This window comes from Neophocaena asiaeorientalis, unplaced genomic scaffold (assembly GCF_003031525.2).
Source record: "Neophocaena asiaeorientalis asiaeorientalis breed wild unplaced genomic scaffold, Neophocaena_asiaeorientalis_V1.1 scaffold30, whole genome shotgun sequence".
Classification (NCBI taxonomy): Eukaryota; Metazoa; Chordata; class Mammalia; order Artiodactyla; family Phocoenidae; genus Neophocaena; species Neophocaena asiaeorientalis.
The window spans coordinates 9,667,200-9,687,850 of NW_020174923.1; the positions used below are offsets into that span (position 1 = coordinate 9,667,200).

General features: G+C 57.4%; 1 protein-coding gene across 1 annotated transcript; it reads right to left on the reverse strand.

The window, feature by feature from the left end:
- Positions 1–8,305: 8,305 nt before the first annotated feature.
- On the reverse strand, positions 8,306–18,842 carry LGALS3BP (galectin 3 binding protein). The gene is made up of 6 exons (XM_024761033.1): positions 18,689–18,842; positions 16,737–16,811; positions 15,480–15,671; positions 14,877–15,008; positions 12,342–12,594; positions 8,306–9,773 (listed from the first exon to the last, which is right to left on the reverse strand). Exons 2-6 carry the CDS (start codon positions 16,786–16,788, stop codon positions 8,741–8,743), a joined length of 1,662 nt encoding a protein of 553 aa, XP_024616801.1. The 5' UTR covers positions 16,789–16,811; positions 18,689–18,842; the 3' UTR covers positions 8,306–8,740.
- Positions 18,843–20,651: the final 1,809 nt, after the last annotated feature.

Below are 20,651 nucleotides of genomic sequence, written 5' to 3' on the forward strand. Positions count from 1 at the left end.
TTGATCAGAGCTAGGATTTGGGGGTGGGTGGAAGAGAAACCTCTTTCCTTGTGAAGGGCTACCACTAGGGACACTCCTGGCTGCTCTCCGCCACTTGACTGGGCAACCAAACCTCTGGTTTTCCAGGTTGGGGGGCTTTCAGTGCGTCACCCTGCCCTTGGCTGCCCCAGGGGGTGGGGGGACTCCTCATTGGTAAACCGGGAGCATTGTTTTGCTGAAATTCCAAGAGCAGATTTGCTCTTTGGAGAGTCAGCTCTGGCTTCCCTGTGGCGCCTGGACCGGAAGTGGTGCCCAGGTGGGCTCTTTAAACAGACAGGGGCTGAGCAGTGTCACCGCAATGCTCCAGAAAAGAGAGGCAGGAAAAGGACCATTTGTCTCAGCCTCCTTGGGAGAGGCTGGTCCGTCTGGGCGGGGACTCCAGAGGTGAAAGGGGGCCTAGAAGCCGGCAGGGTCCCACCTTACGGAAGAGGAGGCTGGGGCTGGGTGGTGTGTAGGGGAGCAGGGAGGGCCCCTATCTGCTCAGCTCCGCAGCTAAGCACTGGAACTCAGGACCCTGGTCCCCGGTCCCAGTCTCAGCCGGCTGCCTCCATGATCATCCCCCAGCAAATGCCAGCCGTTCCATCCTGTCCCCCTCTGACCATTAGAATGGGCCTCCTTACATTACGCCAAAACCTGTTTCAATGGCTTTCCTGCCTCGGCCTCCTGGAGCTTTGAAAGATGTCGTGGTCCATGATGCATTCAAGCCGTCCTTGCCAATCCCACCGGGAACACCGCAGGTGGATCAGACTCACTGCTGGCGTCTAAGCGTCACCGAAGGAGTCCCGTGGTGGGATCGAGGGGGCGTCCCCTTGGGACAGGACTCCACCCCGCGGTACCAGCAGGATTCGGATTGCAGAATGCACGTGAGCACTGAGCAACTCCTGTGCCTGGAACTCTGAACAGACCCATAGTGGGATGAATGGTGTCCCTCCAAAAGATATGTCCGAGTCTTGGTCCCCATAGCTTGTGAATGCGACTATGGAGGAAGGGAATTTGCAGATGTAATTAAGTTAAGGATCCTGAGAGGAGACCATTGTGGGTTTAGGGTGGGCCCTCCATCCAGTGAGAGAAAGGAGAAGGGGGCTCGAGGCACACAGAGGCAAGGGGAGAAGGCCAAGAGCTGACACAGGCAGAGGCTGGAGTGATGCAGCTACAAGCCAAGGATGCCTGGAGCCCCCAGAAGCTGGGCTCAAGGCCAGGACGGATGCTCCCTCAGAGCCTCCAGAAGGAAGCAACCCTGCCAACGCCTGGATCTCGGACATCTGGCCTCTAGAGCTGTGAGAGAATAAATGTGTGTTGTTTCAGGCCCCCGCAGTTTGTGGTGATTTGTGCTGGCGGCCCCAGGAAATTAACACGAGCCCCCAGTTCCCGCCCCTCCCCGCCCGGAGGCAGGCCTGGGCATCCGTGCAGCCCCCTGGATCTGCAGTGGGCAGGGCAGCCCTGGGCCCCTGCTCCAGAGGGGTTTGAGGCCGTCTCCAGCATTAGGATCAGAGGGGTCAGAGGTGTTGGCGAGCTCCGCGAGGCAGAGGTCCCGAAGCCTGCTCCCGGCAGGCCCTGCTTGAGCAAGTTCTAGTAAGGAGCCAGGCAGGGCAGCCGTGACTCAGGCCCCGCGACCTCCCTGCCTGACCTGGGCAAGGCAACGACGCCTCCGTCCTGGGGCCCCTTGGCACCCTCTGGACCAGCTGCCTGCCCTCCATCTTTAGCACTTGTTCAGCCCATCTCCCGACACCTCCTTCCTTTTCTCTCTTTAGACCACAGCCCACGGCCTCTCCTCCGGTCTGATTCCTCCAACCGGGTTACAACTCCCCCTCTCCCCCTCGGGCGCATGCGTCATTCTGCCTCTATCTCGGCTGTCTCTGCCGGTCGTTTATCTCCTGCAGGCAGAGACCCCAGCTCAGCCTGGAGGGGCCACCATGAGATCCTCCTGCAGCCATGGCGTGAACGCACACATCCGGTGCGGGCATCAATGCGGATGAATCGGCATGGCACTCGGGGAGTGATCGCGTGGGGAACAGGGAACCGGGAAGAGAGCTCCACATTCCTTCCCTGCCGTTTTGCAATGACCACATGCTTGGCTCCGAGCTCCTGGCGTCCCCACCAGTGACATTCTTTCAGCAGATCAGCGGCTGCCACATCAGACCTTTTGTGTCCAGCACTCCCCGAGGCCCCGGGGCCTCTGCCACCTTCGCCTGGGGCCACATGGGTGGGGCACCAGCGGGTCACTGTGCGTTCCAGCCATTTTGGGAGGTCTGAGCAGGTTTGTGTGAGGTTGTGGCTGAAACCTGGGCGGGTGAGGGCCTGAGGAGTGGGGAGACAGCTTCTAAAGAGCATTTCATTATGTCACATACACCTCCATTAAAAAGTAAATTTAATAAATTAAAAACAAACAGACACCTCTCCTTGCCTGAGGGATACTCCAGTGTCTTCAAGGGGAAAGTCTCCTGTGAGACCCCTCCCTGAACAGAAGCACCGACATGGGTCATAAGCTCTTTGCCCCAACCACGTGCACCCCAAACCGGTAACTGTGGCTCCCCGGGCCCCTCCCTGGGATGGCCCAGGACTGCGGCTCAGTGGAGAGGGGATGGGCGTTAGGTTCCGGAGTGAAAATCTGCGTCGTTTTGGGAAGGAACGTGTGAGACATGGAGACTCAACAGACAACAGTGAATGTTCAAGGCAGGATTGTTCTACATGTGTGTTTGTCCAAGTTGACGGTGTGTCTTGAAGATCTTTCACATCGGTACACAGGGGTCCATGAAGTCCTCTTGAACAGCGGTATGATTTCCTACTCTACGGAGGGCCTGTAACGTATTTTTCCCTCAGTGCATCTGAATCTCCCTCCTGTGTTTGGGAAACCTGTCATCACGTGAGCTGAGAAGACCAGGTCACTGCTCTCAGATGGCCTCTTGGGGCCTTGAGTGCCCGGCGACGCAGGGCTGGTTCAGGGTGCTTGCTGGGGGCAGTGGAACGGCCACAGAGGCAGCATCCGGTAGCCAGGGTCCCACAAGGCAGTGAGCAACTCCACGGGCCGGGCACGGGTGGTTTCAGTTCCAACCTGACTCTCTGGGTCCTGCTGTTCTCGGCTTCCTAGTTACAAACAGCCGATTACAAAGAGCAGTTACTCGCATCACGAGGTGGAGTCTATTTTCCTAACCCTTGGATCCCTGCTGGCCCTGGGATGTCAGGGGTGAGTTCCAAGCCTGGGCCTCGGGAGGCCTTGAATCTCGCATCGTGGAACACCACCCACCACGTGACCAGACCTGGGTCAGTATCCACCAGGATGGGAGACCATATGGAGGGAGCCCTCCCCCCTCAGTTCCTGCCATCCCAGATGAAGCCTCGACATGAGTGAGCCCAGCCAACCCTGTGCAGAGCAAAGATAAGCCATCCCAGCCAAGCTCAGCTGGTCACACACAGATGAATGGTGGAGGGAATGAGCTGCTATGTTTTGCAGTGGTTAGTTACTTGTCGAGAGTTACCTGGGACACTAACCTTCACTTAATTCCAGCTCAGTTCCCGGGCCTGGTTCTCTAGCCTTCCCACCCATTCTGTGAGCTTCTTAATTCCCTCCACAAATCCCTTTTCTGCTTAAGTTCAGCAGAGTTGGTTTCTGTTTTTAGCAACTAAGGATGTTGGCTGGTATAGAAATTGATGCTGGAAATGCATTTCAGGGAATGGACCCTCAGAGAAGTGGGGGGCTGAAAGCAGAAGACATCCCATTTGTACACACACACCAGAGCGGCTGCAGTTAAAAAGATGGAGGCGGGCTTCCCTGGTGGCGCAGTGGTTGAGAGTCCGCCTGCCGATGCAGGGGACACGGGTTCTGTGCCCCGGTCCGGGAGGATCCCACGTGCCACGGAACAACTGGGCCCATGAGCGTCCGGAGCCTGTGCTCCGCAATGGGAGAGGCCACAGCAGTGAGAGGCCCACGTACCGCAGAAAAAAAAAAAAAAAAAAAAAAAAAAAAGATGGAGGCTGTGAGGTGCTGTTGAAGATGTGGAACAAATGACTCACACACGCTGCCGGGGGGTGTGGGCCCTGGGACAGCTAAACGCACTGGCCCAGCAATTCCACTCCTGGGTACATGCCCAAGAGAAATGAGCCCACGTGTCCACCAAAGATGTCACAAGAATGCTCGTAGAAGCTTCACTCAAAACACCAAAACACTGGACACAGTCCCAAAGCTGTAGAACAGGTTGAATTGTGGTAAATTCAGACAATGGAATTCTGCTCTGCTGCATGGAAAAATACGCATGAATCCCAGACAAAATACTGAGCTAAACAAGGCCACCACTGAAAAGCACATGCTGCTCTTCCACTGAAGAGCGCTGAACTAAGCTCTATATACTTGTATATAGGCATAGATATAGATATGCATAGGTATATGTATATGTTATACACCAGGAAATCTGTTTCCCCCAATCCCACTGGCATCCAGGGATGGGAATCTAGCATTGCACACAGTCATGAAGAGGCTGATTCAGTTATTGCCTGTGGTTCCTTGGGATGAGGTGTTCAAGGATTGCAGGGTCAGAGGTGATTGTTCCTAGTGGGACAAAAGCAAGGATGAAGCAACTGAGTCACCTTAGGTGAAAAATTTAAGATGTGTTCAGTCTCGGGGGATAGACAGCTGGGGAAAGCCCTTTGTCCTTTTCTGCTACCTCCTTCCTGCCTCCTGAAAGGCAGACATGATGGCTGGAATCCCAGCAGCCATTATGGACCACAAGGTAACCTGGAGGATGGCAGTCACATACTAAGCGGTGTAGAAAGAGGAGGAGCCTACCTCTCTTCCATGTGAGAGAAAAATAGAGTATCTCTTATAAGCCACTATTTTTGGTTTTCATTATATGAAGCCAAATCTAAAAATATCGAATACAGGTACATCCATCAGAGACCTAGCGTCCTTGCTAGCTTGAGCAGCCGAGAGTGATGCTAATTATCTCCTCAGTTGGGTGACTGAAAACTGGCCTCCCTGGGGGCCCATGAATTCCTCCGTACCATGTAGAGAAAGGAATCCAGGAGCCAGGACCCCTGAAGAGTGTACTGTGTGCCCCCTGATCTGGAAGAACCCAGACAGCTCTCCTCCCTACAAGACCTGGTGAAATGCACTGGGGAAGGAAGCACCAGCCTCTTAGAAAGTGCCCATGTGGCTTATCTCTGAAGGTCAGAGAGGGCCCCCCACCAGAGACACTGCCGTTGAGAGGGCTTCCCTAATGCAATGGGAATGGATGTGGTTAGCTGTCCATGAGATGTTCAAGACCAAAACAGATAAGCAGCTTGCAAAACTCTTACTTGATTTGTATCATTGAAAAAACAATAATAACAACAAAACCTGAGAAGTGGTAAGCAGAAGTGATTGTGCCATCATGATAGGGGTGTGGTCCCCTCCCAATTCCTGGGTTGCCCAGAGCCCCCTCAGAGGCAAGAGGTCAAACGTCCTAGGGCCTGGACTTAAACAGTCCGTGTGGTACTGACAACCTTCCTCCTGGCCATTAACCAGGTGACCGAGAGCTCCCAGGAAAGGCTTCACGGGCTCTCGTGAACACTTGGTTAGTAGATTATCCTGAACTAGACCAGGTGAAGATCCCAATAGGCCCTTCTGTTCCAGACACGGCCTGATCGGAGCAAAGTGTTATAGCCCAGCAAGTGGAATGCAGCCATTGTTGGGAGCAATTCTCTCTCTCTCTCTCTCTCGTGTGCGGGCACGCACACACACACGCACACACACGCGCACGCGCGCACGCACACACACACACACACACACACACACACACACACACACGTACGTACGACCTGCCTCGGGACCACGTCAGCTCTCTGATTCTGGGCCCGTCTCCTGCCATCTCACCATGCCACAGCCATCGTCCTGGGCCGAATTGAAGACAGGTGGCCCTGGCCACTTAGAAAAGGGTACCACCTCTGGACATTTGAGGTGACACGTGACCCAAAAAAGACTGGAGTCAGAGCACGAGGCAGCTTGCCCCGAGGTATCAGCGCCATCCATCCAAGGAATCAATGTTGAACTTATTTGGACTGGTCCTCCCCACCCATCAGTCTGCCTTAGTGTTACCAACCCTGGACTCACCAAACAGCATGGTGCCTGGATGGCTGCCCCCAGATCATGCAGGTGCTGAGGCCCAGGGACTCACTGTCGTATGAGTAGCCCACGACATGGGATTGGTTTGTGAATTCTTCCATGCCAAAAGATGGAAGAACCTGGGTCTGAGGACAGGTCAACAGCCCATTAGCCAATCCTGGAATCAACCTACTTCCAGATTCCTTAATAAATTCTTTTATCATTTACTGCCAACAAAACAAAACAAAACAAAACAACTCCAAACAAAAACCCAGCCCTGTCCTCCAGTCTGTGGCACACACTGGGCTCACGGCCAGTGTGTGGTTCTCCCTGACCTGGAACCCCAGTATGGGAGCCAGTGGTGGCCGAGCAGGACAGCAAGTGCCCCAGGGGCAGATGTTTTGCTTCTGGTCCCCCTAACTCTGGGCTCTGCTGGTTTAGAGGTTTTATACCTATGAGAGGAATGTTTCCACCAAGAGACACCTCCACGCTGCATTGACCAGAAGCTGAGAGCAGCATCTGGCCTGTGGGACCACTCATGCGCTTGGGCAAATGCATGCAGAGAGAAAGCAGGAGGCCTGCCCTGGGCTGGTGGGCCCCGATCGTCAGGGGGACAGGTCCGCCACTCAAAAGCCCACAAGGAGGATGGAAGGAACTCGGTGGTTTCTCGGGTGTCTCCTCAAACTGCCGGATCCAATGGCTCAATGTGGGGCTGTAGATTTCCTTACAGCCAGGATCCACCAGGGCCTTGAGCTCTCCGGAAGGTTCTGGTTATCTGACCAGGCCTGTACCTTCACTGCCGAGTTGCTGTCTGTGGGCAGAGGTCCACGGAGTGGGTAGGAGAGGGGAGATGCTCTGGTCTCTTGACTCATTGCTACAGCAAGGACAGCGTTCCCCCGTGTGTGTCTGGTGCACATGGATAATGAACATTTCCTTTCTGTCTTCCTTTACGAGCTGATGTGGCCGAGAGGTGATGGCAATGGTCAACAGTGTGATTTAAAGTCATAGATTTTTAAAATGTCAAAGGACCGCTACAGAGGTGGCCAAGATGGTAGGCCTGGAGCCTGAGGGGCCTGGGGCACCCTTTGGGAAAGGGTGAGGCTGTGTGGGATCAGGTGGAGGCTTTGTGTCCCTGGTTTTGTTTTCGCAGGGCCGCTGGGGAAGAGGAGTGTGTGGTGGGGACGGCTGTGTCTTGGCTGCCCAGCCTGTGAACCTCCCTCCCATTGGGTGAGCCTTGTGCCGCCTCCCTTCTCGAGGCCAAAACAGTCCAGATACTTGTTCTCTCAGGCCCTGGCCGAGAGTGGAGGGCACATGGCCTGAGCCTGGCCAACCAGATGCTTCCACTGGGGCCAGGTGCCTGGAGTGTGCATCACAAAGAAGCGGGGAGAGTTTAGAATTCCTGCCCTGCTCCAGTAGGGGCAGCCTCCAGCACCCGGAACCCCAGGCCCGGTCCCCCCGCCTTGGCCTAGATTCTGTGGGTCTTCCAGTATCCTTCTAGTATATCCTTCTTCTGCCTGACCACCCCATGGTGGGTGTCTTTTATTTGTGGTCAAGCACTCTGTTTGTGGCCTTTTAAGGTTCTTTGCAAATTTCCATTTTTACAAACAACGCTGAGATGAGAATCTCTGCCCCCATCCCTGTGCACATGTGCAAGGATTGATGGAGAAAAGATTCCAAACACGTGCTGTTCCTTCTACCTGGAACACACCCTCCTCCCATTTCCCCCACATCTGCTGCCCCGCACTCTTCATTTCTCCACTGAGAGCCACTAAAGTAGCTCCAGCCTGTGCCTCCCCCTGCCACCCTCTGGTTTCCATCACCTGTTATTCCAGCTTGTATTTACCCCAAGTGTTTTACTTGTGATCGCCTGTCTCACCCACAAGACTGCAGCTTCACACGGAAAGGACTGGATCTGCTCATTCACTGGACCCCAGGGCCCAGCACACCCAATGTCCAAACACCCGGTGGACTCAACAACTCTTTCTGCATGAACAAGAGAACTTGGGAACCACAGTGCATTTTTTAAAAAAATAAGTTTATTTATTTATTTTTGGCTGCATTGGGTCTTCGTTGCTGTGCACAGGCTTTCTCCAGTTGCGGCAAGCGGGGGCTACTCTTTGTTGCGGTGTCCGGGCTTCTCATAGCTGTGGCTTCTCTTGTTGCGGAGCACAGGCTCTAGGCGTGCAGGCTCAGTAGTTGTGGCTCACAGGTTTAGTTGCTCTGCGGCATGTGGGATCCTCCCGGACCAGGGCTCGAACACATGTCTCCTGAATTAGCAGGCAGATTCTCAACCACTGCGCCACCAGGGAAGCCCCCACAGTGCAATTTTAATGATCTCTGATAAGGGACAGCAGAGGGCAGAGTGAAAGGCAGGGGAGGAGACCCGACAGCTCCTTGTTCATATCTTGTTGCTTCCCAACAAACCAGCTGGGCGGGCAGTGGGAAGTGGGAGCTCTCGGTTTGTGGACTGCAGTAGTTGAAACCTTCCAGTAATTTCTTTAAGCTCGGAGAGATCAACGGAAGCAGGGGGGGGCCATCTGGTGGCTGGTGGTTGGAGATGGTTGCAGAGAGGAGGTGAAGGATGGGAGGTGCCCCGCCTCCGGGCGCTCCTGCCACCCAGCCTCGGGTCTAGTCCACACCCGTGGAGTTGGTCAGGTAGAAGGGACGGATGACAACTTGGAAGCTGCTGAAGGACCCTGCCGGGCAGGGGAAGAAGGAGGCACTCCTGGAGCTGTTGGTGTCCAGGGCGCTGGGGATCAGGGCCTTCCAGCCCTCGAAGTTGGTGACGTCCGCCACGAAGTTTCTCCCACAGAGCATCAGGGCCTTGTTTTCATAACCGATGGTGGGCTTGGAGTAGCTAGACTTGGAGAGGGCCAGGAGCGGGGGGTCGTCAGAGGAGCACGAGAACCCGTAGTTCCAGCAGCTCCGGACGGTGGGGAGGTAGACTAAAGACCAGGAGACTGAGCTGGCCTGGAAGAGGAAGCTGGGGTGCTGGGGCGTCTGGAAGGACCGGTAGGGGTTGTAACTGGAACCCGTCACGGAGGCGCTCCAGGTGCGCGAGGTGTAAAGCCGGGGCTGGTAGGTGTCCTCGGTGAGGTTCAGGCCCCTGTACTGAGCCAGCAGCTCGAAGGGCACGGTGTGGAACTCCAGGGCCTGCAGCATCTTCTTCTGGAACAGCGCCTCGTGACTCCAGTACAGGGACAGGTTAAACTGCAGCGTGAAGAGGTCGCTGGGCGGTATCATGGGGAACCGCACCCTCTCCACCAAGCCCTCCACCTCCCTGCGGGAGATGCGCCTCTCCTGGCTCCATTCATCCAAGGCCAGCAGCACGGCCAGCTCGCTGGGAGTGACCAGCTCATTCCTGGAGAGCAGGTCTCGGAGCACGGCCGTGGGGACGCTCGGCCAGGCCTCGGCCTGCGTCAGGGCCCTGAAGTTCCAGGCCAGGAACTGCATGCAGATCTCCTTCAGCACGGGGTCCCGGGTGGCCAGGGCATAGGCATAGAGGTCCAGGGCCGTCCGGAAAGAGGGGTCCTGGGGGAGGAGGATGGCAAAGAGGTGCCCGCAGTAGCTCTGCAGCTGCTTGGCCCCGGAGGCAGAGGCGAGCTTGTGCAAGCACTTCACTGACGACAGAGAGACGTCAATCCTCCGGGAGTAGAGGTACCTGCGGGGAGACAAGGGCTGATGCCTGGTGATACTCCTTCCCCGCAGGGCAGCAGGTGTGCCCTGATGCACGTGTGCGATTGACCGCTGACACCCGCGGTGCTAGCTATTTCGAGGGGCATTCAGAGCCCCCTGATTTATCTCCTGGTCAACGCACATTCCAAGCTCCCGTTTGCTTAGAGCCAGGTGTGGGCGGATCCCAGGCTCTTTGAGGAGATTGCTTCATCCTCATCCGTGAGGGAGGTGGTCCCACCACCTCCTCCACCATCACCATCGTCCTCACGGGCCGGACCATGGGCGCCAGGGCCTGCCGGCCATCCCGGGCATCAGCGTTGCCCTGCCCTTCCCTTCCCACCGTCACGCACCTGGCCAGACCCCTTCGGGCCCCCACTGGGTGCCCGTAGGCGCCCCTCTGACCCCAGCACCTGTCAGGTGTTCCCGTGACATAGGCATCGCCGCTGGCCACCTCCTATCTGCCTTCCCCACCTGCCGTGAGCCCCGCGGGCGGCACCCAGTCTGCGCCATCTGCCATGTAACTCAGTGAGCCACCAGGAAGCCCTTTGCTGCGTGAAGATGCGTGCGGAGAGAGCCTGCTGGGAGGGGAAACGACAGGCTGTGGCTGCTGTCTCCTGGGACATGGTGAGTAGGGTCCTGCTTTGGGAAGAGCCAAACTCTCCCCATGGCTTCTCTCGAACGCTGAGCCTTCCAGGGAGCAGCGGACCTGGTGGCTACCCTGTTACCTGAACATAGAGCTGGGGGCGCCCAGAGCAGAGCTGGGGCCCCACAGTGTCCAGTGCCGGTGGCAGAGGTGGGCCCGCCCTCCTCCCACCCTCTCTGCCCTCATGCGCTCAACACACATCACGTGATCCTGCTGATGGCCGTGAACTCTGGGGCAAAAAAGGGCATCTGCACCCTCTGGCCCGTCGCCCATAGCTGGGTATCTGCCTGGTGGTGGCCTGAGCCCAGGAACCTCCGCCCTGGGCAGCACCCAGACAGCGGACGAGGCACTGCCTCTCTTATAGGCAAGGGGTGGCACCGAGGGCCCCGCAGATGGCCATTGACAAAGGGAGCAAGGAAACCACAGAATGTTTCTGTTACCACCCCTTAATCCCGCTTTGGGGCCAGAGAGGGATGGTTCCCAGCCGCTGGGAGCTGTGCAGCTCCCACCCGGTGACGCCCCAGCCCGGCTGGTTCTCCCCGGTCTGGGCACACTGGCCACCCTCAGCTTCAGGCGGGCACCCGAGTGGCTGGGGACAGGGGGTCGCAATCAGCCCTTCGGCCCTGCGCCACCATCAGGGAAGAAAACATCTTGAAAGGTAGAAAAAAGACCAAAGGCCCTGGGATGTTAGTGACCCCCAGAGACCCCAGAAACTGGTGAGAAGCCGGATTACTGACAGAAGGCTCTGAATAGCAGTTGCTGCGTGGGGAACACTGGGAAGAGGGAAGGGGAGCGTGCGGGGCAGCCACAGTGAGCAGGGGTCTTCTGAGGCCTTCTGGGGCCTGGACGGGGCTCACTGCAGCCTCTCTGCCTTAGAGGAGGGAGAGAGACAGGGGCAGAGAGAAAGGAAGAGAGAGAGAGGGAGGGAGAGACAGAGACAGAGAGAGACACAGGGAGACAGAAAGAGACAGGGAGAGACAGGGAGAGAGAGCCGGAGCACATGGCCAGACAGTCCAGAAAATCACTGAACTCTGACCAAGGGCGGTGACTCCAGCTGGGGCCGGGAAGCTGGGGATAGGCGCAAACGCATTACAGATATCAGTCCCGCTAGGAGGGGTACCGGATGGCTGCCAAGTTCTTATATTGTCCTTGGCTGAAAAGAAGCCTCTTTAATCTGTTTTAACTGCCATTTGTTGTTTTCTCTTAAATGTCACTTTCACCTACCTACAGCTTTGGGTCACGAGAGAGAACAGCTTTCATAGACGTGGTTCTTTTTTCAAATCGATGCTCGCAGAACACCAGCCCCCCGGGAGGCCCCTCGGGTGGGGACAGAGTGGCCCCCAGCAGGGCGGTCTGGGGGAAGGGGCCGCCCCTCGGGGCCCACTCTCATCTGGGAGACGGGCTCCTGAGCGTGGCCGGCCCACTGGTTAGACCCGAGGCCTGGGCGGCCCCGCCTGAGGGCTTCCCCCCACTTTTCTCCAGCAACAGATTTGGATTCGGTTTTTAAAAGAATTTTTTGAGTGAGCAGATCAGTCAGGTGAGAAGAGGGAGAATCCTTTGATGGTTGTTTTTTGGATGCTTTTACGACACCTGAGAGAGAGGGGTGCGTGTGTGTGCGTGCGTGCGTGTGTGTGCGTGCGTGCACTGCCCCATCTGTCACAGCCCCTGCAGAAAGAATGCATAAGAATGTGCGTGTGGGCTTCCCTGGTGGTGCAGTGGTTGAGAGTCCGCCTGCCGATGAGATGCGTGGCTGTGAAGGCAAATGTGTGAATGTGTGAGTGTGTGCACACAAGTGTGAACAAGCGTGTTCACCCAAGCATGGCTGCCGTCGGTGCCGCATCCCTCGTCCCTGCAGTTTGCCTTGGAGGGGATGCTGCCCAGTCCCCAGCCCCTGGCCCCAAGGACACTCACTTGATAAAGTCTCTGACGACAGGCACACACTCGGTATCCACCTCCATAGTGACACTGCTGCTCGGCTCCTTCCACAGGCCGTGTGCCTCGGGGTTGGTGGACAGGATCAGCTTGTGGGCACAGATGCCCAGCTCGTCCTCCTCCTTCGTCTTCACCCTGATGAACAGGTCACAGCCCTTTTGGCTCTCAAAGATCTGCTCTAGAGCTGCGGGGAGCTCGCTGGACAGGTCGAAGGTGTGGATGCCTCTGGTTTCTAAGGGGTAGAAGGGAACGTGCCGTGTTGGGAGGGGCCCTGACACTTGCTTCCTTTGTGACCTGAAAACACTTTTGCTCCCTGGAGTCAGTTTCTTCCCTTAAATCGTGGCCCCGCTCCTGCCTTATCTACTCAGAAAGGCTCCTGGGGAGGCAAGGAAAGAACAGCCCTGGAAGACGGGGTGCTGTTGCCCTCCGTGGCCCAGAGCCCCCGCTCCGTCAAACACCCCTACTTAGCTCATCTGCCTCCTCCAGATTCTGACAGCACATCCAGGTGGGTGTTTCGGAGGCGCTGACTCCCAGAGCCTGGGGCCCCATCCCAATCAATCACTCACCCAGATATGACCTTCTAAAACCCAAACCTCCTGCCTGGTTTGGTCTGAAGAGGGAGGGTTTAATGGCAACCCTATTTAGAGTTTTGAGGTTCTCAGCAGCCTCCTTCAGGGGACCGAGGCCTAGAGAAGCTACTTGAAGCCCCCAGGGTGGTTTGGGGGTGATGCACCGCCTCTCCTGGCCCCTCCCAAAGCTTAGCAAGAAACTAACTTCCATCTGTTTTTTCTTTGCCACAAACAGGTTTGAATCAATTCCGACAATTAAACCAGGTGGGTTCAGCCCCCGCATTCCTCCCTGCACCCCAGACTCTCCTTTACTCTCACCCCGGGGCTCCCCACCAGGCCAGGGCTGCTTCCTGCCTTGCACCCCAGCCCCACAGCCCAGGTGTGTCTCCTGCATGTGCTCCCGTGCTCCCTGTGCGAGCCCAGGGAGAAGGACAAGTGGTCATGAGAGACGAGATAAAACTGGGACCCGAGGACTCAAAACTGCGGGGCAGCCTCGGTCCATTTAGAATGTCTGATGGCGTTGGGGAGAGGGCAGGGCTGGGGCTGTTTGCAATCAGGCCTTTCTGCCCCCAAGAAACATCTAAAGCACGTCCAGCAGGCTGTCTAAGCCCGGGTCCGGGGGGTGTGCTGTAATATGTTTTGGAATGCGAACCAGCAGAAACAAAAGGCTGGCGTTTCGAGAGATACGCCTGCAGCGTGTAGACACAGGGTGCAGAGGCACCTCGTTTTAATGTGCTTCACAGATGCCGCGTTTCTCTGAAACTGAAAGTTGTCGCAACTGTGCCTTGAGCTACACCATTTTTTTTTTTTCCCAACGGCATTTGCTCACTTTGCGTCTCTGTGTCACATTTTGGTAATTCTCAGTCACCTTTGATGTTACTATTGGAAAAAGATTATGACTTGCTGAAGGCTCAGATGGTGGTTAGCATTTTTTAGCAATAAAGTATTGTTTAATTAAGGTATGTACATTATTCTTCTAAAAATTAAGGTGTGTAGAGTGTTTTTTTTTCATCGATAGCTTTTCTGGTTCACTGATTTTATGCCATCGATCTATTATATTTAGAACTGGCTAGTCCTTAAATTTGTTCTCTACAAAAAAAGACAGAAAATATGCATATTTATTTTATCTGAAACTCTTCAGATTCAATCCTCTCTTAATGCAACAAGGCCTTGCCCGTGTACAGCTGAGCATGGGTGTCAGTCTCCCCGCACCTCCCCCCATCACAGGGAGGGGGCGCTGCTGGGCCAGGAGCCTGCACCCGGTGACAGCTGCTTTCTCTCTTGCAGGAGTGACCTAGGACTCTGGACTAGGGTCAGAAAATCTTTGTTCCAGTTCTAGCTCTGCTTCCAGCTAAGTGTGCTTGCTTATTTATTTAATTGAAGTATAGTTGGTTTACAATATATTAATTTCAGGTGTACAACATAGTGGTTCAATATTTTAGTATGTACATTGTTTCTTTAGACATAATACTACCTGCACACTCAGTAGACTACAGTATAGTGTAAACATAACTTTTACAGGCACTGGGAAACTCAAAAATTCCTGTGACTCGCTTTACTGTGATACTCGCTTTCAGTGGTTTGGAACCGAACCTGAGATATCTCCGAGGTGTGCCTGTATTTGGAATGTGGCTCGTTGCCCGAGAATCGGGTTAAATGGAGCATTTCTGAGTGGCTCCGGTCGGGGGTGGGGGGGGGCGGTAAGGAAGTGGAGATCTGTTGCTGTGAGGTGGTGGGAACTGGGCCTTTCCTGCCCCTCCTGGAGAGTAGGCACCACCTGCGAACCTTTGCACGGGAAGGTGTGTGATCCGCGTGGAGGGGTGGGGAGCCGACGTGACCACCGTCCCTGGGATCCAGGGCTCGGGCCTCCGTGGCAGCTCTTGGGCGGGGGTACAGGGAGGGCCCTGGGGCTCAGGATGGGGCACACCCCCCCGCCCCCGCTCACCGTTGGTGCAGATCACGCCGGCGTCCTCGTCATGTCTACAGTTGCTCTTCATCCAGCCCAGGGATGTGCAGTTGGCCAGCGAGGGCTCTGTCCCGGTGCACTGCACCTCGTCCAGCATGATGGGGCCCCTTCCTGGTGGCACAGCAAGGACGACAGAGCCTGGAGGGGGAGCTGGGGCTCTCGGGGCTCTTGTAACATCATACCATGAACTAGCCTTGTTCTCACAAGGTCTGTCTGCCTCGTAGATATCAAATTATTATACCGTAATTTACGTGTCTACCCCTGTCTCTGAATATTTGGATGATTTCCCTTTTTTTGAATCACAGGCACTGCACACAGACTTTTCTTTTGGGGGGAAACTGTTTCGAGAAGGTAAATTGCCCGGAGTGGAGCCACGGGGCTGGAGGACACGGCCGCCGGCCAAGCCTGCGTGCGCCCCGGGCCGCCAGCGCTCAGCCAGCGCGGGGCTTCGGCCTCTTTGAAACCTCTGCCAGCACTGAGCTGGCGGGAACGCCATTTGCCCGCCTTAGGTACGATCCCTTCCTGGGCCTGGTTACTTAGCAGCGCGTCCAGCTTTGGAGGACCTGGGGACTCGCAGGTTACCTGGCCCGAAGGTGGCTCTGCCCAGAGCCTCAGTGGCATTCTTGAAGCCCAGGGCTCGGCAGACAACGCTGGCATCTGTCAGGTCCCACAGCTTGTCACACACCGTCCCCCACTGGCCGCTGTAGTAGATCTCCACGCGGCCCTCGTTGGCGGTGTCCCCGTCGGCCAGCCGCATGTCACCGTCTTTCACGCCTGCAAGCTCCCGAGGGAGAGCAGAGGTCAGCAAGGATGAAAGCCGCGTGCTGGGCCTCCATCCCAAGGCAGCAGCATGGCCGCCCCACCCTCCTCGGGGGTCATGTGCTTTCACGGGGGCAGTAAAGTTCTCCCCAGTAGGGGGTGACCCCTGGATCATTAGCTTTGAAGACTCCATCCATCCTCGAGGGGATCACCCCCCGGGGAGGAATGGAAAGTACACATAGACCGCCTCCCATACACACAGTGAGGGTAGACTCCACCTTTCTTGTCTCTGAGGTCTGAACCCTTTATTGATAGAGATGGGGCAGAGGGGTGCCCGATGCCACCTGAGAGTAGGGTGGCAGGACCCCAAGGAAAGAATGGGGGATGGGGCAGAGGCCCACACTGACCCCACTGAGGGTGTCTGGGGCTTGGGGTGCAGCCCGGGCACCACAGTGAGGACTGCTGGAAGGGGCGTGTGGGAACATGGGGGGCAAGCAGGCCCAGGGCGCCCCGGAACTCAGGCAGAGTGCCAGGCAAGGAGAGGAAGCGGGGTCCTGGCCCTACACCTGTTCTTCTGGGACTCGGCCCGCTGACCTCCCCTGCCCAGCCCCACCTCAGCCCCGGCCGGAGCCGACAGGGTCAGGCAGGAGCTGGGTGCCGTGTCAAAGGGCACTTCTCAGATGGGGGAGCAACAGGCCTCTGTGGGGTCACCAGGATGAGGAAGGGCCTCGAAGTGTGAAGGGTGAGGACAGCCGTCCAGGACTCTGGAATCTGTGTCCAAAGGGCACTGGCCTCGTGTCCCCCAGGGTTTGGCCAATCTGTGGGCCCCTCCTGCCGGGTCCCTCTGGTTCCCACCGGATGAAATGGTGACTCCCTTGGCATCCCCCCACCGAAACATACAAGCCATGACTTGGGACACCCGGGGTTTCAAGCAGGAGAGAAGACCCGGGCTGACTCCCGTCACCCAGGCACCGGGCAGAACATTGCCCTGATTTTCTGCAAAGAGGGGGCTGACCCCGCAGAGCAAGGGAGCGGCAGCTTCACAGACGCTGCTTTCCAGATCTCCGGGGGCCCGCTCACCGTGAATCCCCGCGACCAGCAGCCACATCCACAGGAGCCGCAGAGGGGCCATGGTCTTGCCTGGGAGCCCCTGTCCTGCAGCGAAAGGAGGCAGCCGAGTGAGACGGCGGAGCTGGACAGCCCGTGGCACCAGGGCCGGCGTGTCCACCCAGCCTTTGGACCCTGCTCACGGAGGGCGGCCGGCGGGTGCAGGGCCTGCACCCTCAGAGCCAGGAGCCTGGGGAGCGCCCGGCGGGGGCCCCTTACCTCATCTGAAGGTGGTCCTCCGGGGACGAGGGAGACCTGCTCAGAGGAGGGGGGGGGGTCTCTGGGCAGCGAGGACAGTGGGAACAGGAGCCCATCTCAGAAAGCTAGGCCTGGCGTGGCTGTGGGGGGGATGGGTGGGGAGGAGGGGAGGGAGAAGGCAGGGTGTGCGGGGCCCAGATTGGGAGGGCCTGGGGAGCCCTGCTCAGGATGGGGCTTTGTCTTCAGTCAGTGGAGCCCTGAGGGGGTGCCCTGAGGTCTGCAGCAGACGGAGAACATTCTGTGGGCTCTGGACCAAGTGAGCCCAGGAAGGGAGGGGGCGGCAAGAGCAGGGCAGGGGGATGCAGCAGGAGGAGGCCCCAGAAATCCGGGCAGGAGTGACAGAGGGACAGCCAGCAGTGAGAGAGCTTGGGCTGGGCGCGTCGGGCGGGGCGGACAGGGGTCAGGGCTGAGGCCCAGGCCTCTGACTGTGCAGGCGGGGGTGGGGGGGGAGGGGCTGCGGGGAGGGGCACAGGATGCGAGGACCTCTGAGGTCAGTGTCCCCAAGGAGCAGAGGCTCGAAGAGGTGGGGGACCACCGAGGCCACACAGCCAGCCCTGGGCAGGCAGGCAGGGGGGACCCAGGTCTCCCCACTTTTGCCTGGACTTCTTGGCTCCGTTTAATTGTCACTGCTCACTTTTCCCCTTCACCCCCATCCTGCCCCTCACTTGCCTCCCTCCCCTCCTGTCCGCACAAGGGGGTGGTTACTGCAACACCAACACTCACCCCCGGGGCCCAGCGAGCAGAGATGTGGCCTCTCTTGTGGCTGCCCCTCAAGTCAGGGCCTGGTGACCTCGGGGCGGCACCCCGGGACTGTGTTAACCAGACCCCCAGGGGCTCCCAGGCACGAAGGCCTGTTAACCATCATTGAACGGCATCCCTGGGCCAGGACGGCTCACACCGCTGGCTCGTGGGATCCTGACCACGAGCCTGAGAAATGCTTCATTGACCCCACCTTACAAGCGAAGGGGTAGCCGGCTCGGCTCACACAGCTGGGGAGCCGTGCGTGGTGTGTTTATGTGGGGGTGCCCTCTCTTCATTACACTGACCTCAGCAGATGGCCAAGGGGCTAGGATGACCAACCGCCCAGTGCACTGGGGCCTGTCCCGGCTTTAGCACGGGAACTCCTGTGTCCTGGGACATGCCCTAGGTCCCAGGCACATGGGGATGGCTGGCCACCCTCTGCACTCCCCAGACAGTGGCAGCCACCAGCTTTGCTCTTCCTGAAACAGGAACTCAAGGCCCCAGACAAATGGCCATTTAAGCACTTGGCACGTGGTATGCAAATGTCACAGTACTTCAGGTGGCCGCGACCACCCGTTTTTGCCTGACTCATTTGGGAAGTGGGACAGAGTTTATGCAGACTGGAGAGAGGTGCTCTTCCTTTGGGCAGGTTTAGCCTGGGCTGAAAAGCACTGAGCAGAGAGAGCACCTTGGCTGAATTCCGAGCCCGCTTTTGCCCCTTGGGCTGGTGTCCTGTGTGCCAGTGGACACCCTGCCCAACTAACAGTCCACAGAGACCCTCTGGACACGGAGCCGCGGTGACGGTCCCCGGACTCAGGAGAAGCACCAGATCCCCATCTGGCTACAAGCAGGGAGACTTGGCCCCCATGAGATTACATGGTATAGAGAGAGGGACACCCACCTGAGAGCAAGAGGCACAAGCTTACCTGCCCGAGACAGCTACTGATGGCTGTCCTACAGCCTCCCACCTGCAGGATCCCTCTGCAGGTCAATCTTCAACCCAGAAAACCCTTCCAGTACAGAGCGTGGTCGGGCTGGTCTCAGGAAATGCTTCAGAAAGCTCAGTCTAGTTTCGGTTCCTAGAAACCACCTGACACTGTTTTCTTCTGGGGTTGGCTGCCGCCAAGGCTTCCTGCACCACCCCAATCCCCCTCGGTGCTGACTGGGGCGGTGGGGATGGCAGCGGCCCGAGGCGGCAGTCTGGCTGATTCTGTAACCAGAGCAAGGCGGCCGACAGCCACATTTGAATTTCAATACTCTTCCGAGCTGGACCAGTGCCAGGCCCCTGCGCTGGGGGAGGGGAAAGGAGGGGCAGCAGCGGACAGCGGTCAGAAGAGCAGAGGGTGGGCATGGACAGGCAGGATGTGCATCCGGGGACTGTGGGCTCTTTCACCGCACAGCCTGAACCATTTCCTGGGTCTCAAGCCTGACCTGAATGCTGCACCCTGCTGGGGCGGGGGCAGAACCTCTGGAGTGGACATAAACTGTTCTGCCCGTCTCACGCCCACTCCCTTGCCTTTCCTCTGACAGGGAGCCAGCATCTTGATTTTCCCCTGGGGAAGCACCCCCGTCTCACCCTCAGGTTGGGTGGCTCCTCTGGGGCTGACCTGAGCCTGGTTGGTGGGAGACAGATGGTGTCAGGGAGGCGCCGTGATCCCAGCCGGCCCAGGGAGTCAGCTTCAGACTCCCGGAACGCTGGGAGCAGGCGGCCTGGAGATGCTGATGTCTGTGGTGCCCCCGACTGTGCCTTGAGGAAAGCCCAGCTGGGGATGCAGGTGAGGGAAGAGCCGAGAGACGGAGGAAACTCGGTCCTGATGCTATGGCTTGAGCACCTGCATCCAGCTGGCCTGACGTCAAGGCCAAGCCCTGCCTTCAAGGTTAAATGAGGCAATCGATCTCTTCTATTTCTGTCACTTGCATTCTAGGTTCTGGACAAGAGCTGTCCCCTTGGAATGTCCCCAGGTCTCTCTAATCCAGTGGCTGTCAACCTGGTAGGCACATGAGAATCACCCAGGAGTTTCACAAACTCCCATAGGCCCAGACCCATTAAATCACAGTCTCTGGGGTGGGGACAGGCATTGGCATTAAAGCCTTGCAGGTGGTTCCCATGTGCAGCCGGGGTTGAGAACCAGTGGGGGAGACAGAGTTTCCCTGGCAGACCTGCGTCCAAAAGAGTGAGCCCCCAGGTCAACCATTCAATGACTATTTGCCCAAGATGTGAGGTCTGAGGGGGCTACCGGCTCATCTAATCCCCTCCAAAGGAACCGTAAAGATCAGTGGGGAGAGCAGCAGAAACAAAAGTGGCAGAAGAGACAGGGGAGTTTTAACACGCCATCCAGCTGAAGGAGCCTCAGTGCTGGCTGACACAGAAACCCCAGCACTGTCACTTCTAGCGTCGATCGGTACTTGCAGCAATAAGTGGCCGGTCTAGGTCAGGAGTGCATAGGAAGTCCTTTGGGAGGTACTGGTGGCAACGTCGAAAAACCCAAGTTGCCGAATCTTTATTCCCTGGGTCCTTTCCTGCTGGAAAGTCCTTTGTGTGCAGGTGGTAAAATGTCAGACTGAGGCCCAGACATGGAATCAAAGCACGGGTGTCTGTTCCCCTCCGGCTCTCAGGGTCTCTCCAGGAACAGGAGAACGGGAACTGAGACCATCTGCTCCAGAGAGGAGTGGCTCAGCTCTGGTAAGGAGACCAACTGAAAGCCCCAACACTGTGGACAATCGGGCCAGTGGTGACAATGTAGAGCCCGCTGCTGTAAGCAGGAAGCCACAGCCGAGACGTGGTGGCGAGCGTGCTGGGGGCTGTCAGAGACCAGAGCCCTTACGACGCCCGTACGACATTCTTTGTGCCTCCTCTCCCGCCCCCCCCCCCCCCACACGGACCCCGGG